The 2,500-nt window shown below is 39.4% G+C and overlaps 1 protein-coding gene across 4 annotated transcripts in view; it reads right to left on the bottom strand.

The window, feature by feature from the left end:
- LOC144968874 (uncharacterized) overlaps nucleotides 1-2,500 on the bottom strand; it is a 54,331-nt gene that overhangs the window by 13,069 nt on the left and 38,762 nt on the right. For all 4 annotated transcript variants that reach the window (XM_078907692.1, XM_078907701.1, XM_078907709.1 and 1 more), the window contains exons 4-5: nucleotides 2,246-2,484; nucleotides 1,142-1,269 (exon numbers count right to left, since the gene is read on the bottom strand). In XM_078907692.1, the coding sequence (XP_078763818.1) occupies nucleotides 1,142-1,269; nucleotides 2,246-2,484 (367 nt within the window). The remainder of the gene's footprint in view (nucleotides 1-1,141; nucleotides 1,270-2,245; nucleotides 2,485-2,500) is intronic.

The raw sequence follows: 2,500 nt of genomic DNA, 5'->3' as shown, positions 1-2,500 counted from the left end.
CTTCAATACCATATCGTCAGTTGAAAAATATCCGACGTTGTATCGGCAAAAGAAAATGTGAGTGACCTAATTTATTTTATTTTATATGCTCTAACCAACATTATCGAGCACCCTCGTACTTACAAGTACCCACCAACACTCATATATATATATATATATATATATATATATATATATATATATATATATATATATATATATATATATATAACATGATTGACAACTCTAAACGACCTCCCTGATGACTCCAGGAATTCTGGAGGAAACAACGTCGTTGGAGAATGTGTGAAAAACGAGGTGCGAATAAATAGATTTATATATATGCACATATTTGTAGGTCTGATAACAGAGTTCAATTACTGGCCTAGTTTAACATTGTATTTTAATGGAGATTATTTTGCGTCGGTTTGATAGTATTTCCATAACAAAAGCTAGCCCAAATAATTTAGGTTATCATTCCTGTATATAGTACACGTATAAAGAAAGCTGACTGCACTAGCATTGAAAGCCAAATAAAAAGAAGAAGCTGGCGTTGGCTGGGTCATGTGGCCAGAATCGAAAAAGGGTCACTTCCCAAGACAGCCTTGTACTAGACAGCAGATGGGAAGAGAAAGCGGGGAAGACCCATAGAAACCTGGCGAAGGACCATGGAGAAAGAATTAAAGGAAGCAGGCCTGTCCTGGAATACAGCCACCGCAAAAGCAGCCGATCGCAGAAAATGGAGATGTGTGATGGATGCCCTACGTGCCTCAAGGCCCGAAGAGGATTAAGTAAGTAAGTATATAGTACACGTAGACTTGACCTTTTTTTTAAATATATCCACTAAACGTGCTCAAAACGCTTTACAAGGGGTCCCTGGCCAACAGCAACACATAACATGTAGGACGAGACATGACGCCTGTCAGGCGATATTACAAATTTTTGGGACAGAGACAACGCTGTTAACGGCCAGGTACTCATTTTACCCCTGAGTACGGTGAGAGAATGTGAGTAAAGAGCCTTCTCCATGGACTCAATATGCGCCGAGCGAGGCTCGAACCCAGGACCTTCCGATCCGAAAGCGAGTGTCATACCACTAGACCACATAGCCGCACGTGGACTTATACATGAGGCCATGTCTAAATCAATATATTATCTCTACCTTGATGTAGGTGTTAAAAAGATCTCTGTGTATGATGAGTAGGTCACTCTCCATGTCAGATATGATGGTAGCGTTACGGACACAGTTGTCGCTGATCAGGGCAATCTCACCGAAACTATTTCCTGCCTCTGCGATGAATAATAATAATAATAATAATAATAATAATAATAATAATAATAATAATAATAATAATAATAATAATAATAATAATAATAATAATAATAATAATAATAATAAATACGATAATAATAAAAATAATAATCTATTGAGTTAATGCATTTACTCCCTCATCCATCCTCTTGATTGGTGACAAAATAAGAACTACAAAGACCACCACCTCAGTTTTGTGGCTTGTTCTAAAATTGTGACTATAGGGAATGAGATTAGCGGAAGAGTAGCGTCCCTTGATTGGACGTCACCCATAGTCTGTGACGTCACCGGCGGAAAAGTTATTAGAGAGAGAACGTCATGTTGGTTGTGCGCATTCGTCTCTCGTCCTCGCTTCCGGTGAAAGCGGCTTGAGACACTTCAAAAACAAATTGACGTTCTCTCTGTAATAACTTTTCCAATCAAGGGACGCTACTCTTCCGCTAATCTCATTCCCTATTAATCCTTATTTCCTGGTTTTGATAAAACATGTTGTGTCCTATATTATAACAGGGAGCAGTGTGGCTCAGCGGAACGGTCTTTGCTTCGTAACCAAAACGTAGCGAGTTCGACTATCCGTCTCGTTATGTGACTTGAGCATGTCACCTCGCCCTAGCTCACGTTGCGGCGCTGCACTGCGGCTGAACCATGGGGCATTCCAGTCTTCCCTTGGAATAGATCCTAAAGACAAATTTCCCCGTGAGGATGAATAAAGGGTTTATATATATATGTATATATGTATATGAATGTATATATATATATTTTTTTTTTTCCTTTTTTCTTTATGAATAAAAACACAGAAATTAAAACAAAATATCTGGCTCAAATTTTCATTTAAGGGGCTTCCGATTGTCATCCTTTCGACGTATACCTATATACAGGTCAGACCGGCTAATTCGTGCACCTAGCGTCCTCTATATTCACTTTTTTATAAATAATTTCAAAAGGTGAACACACCAAAATACATGATGAATTTTCCAAATTGTGAGCGGTTCAGGGGTTTTCCGTCTTCTTTTCCAGACCTCTCGTCAGCGACTTCGTCATCAGCTGACATCTCCTTGTCCTTTGGCACGTCTGCTTTTTTAGGCGTCCCTGGTGACGAACCTTTGGCCTTTTCCTCTTCCGCCGGAACTTCGTCATCAGATCGTGTGGTATCTATGAACACAGACATCCGGCCTGTCAACATGATGTAAAAACTGGAAAAGACGTGAA

Source organism: Berghia stephanieae, chromosome 1, assembly GCF_034508935.2.
Source record: "Berghia stephanieae isolate SIO BIC M18660-M18661 chromosome 1, UCSD_Bste_1.3, whole genome shotgun sequence".
NCBI lineage: Eukaryota > Metazoa > Mollusca > Gastropoda > Nudibranchia > Aeolidiidae > Berghia > Berghia stephanieae.
This window is presented reverse-complemented; position numbering and strand designations above follow the sequence as displayed.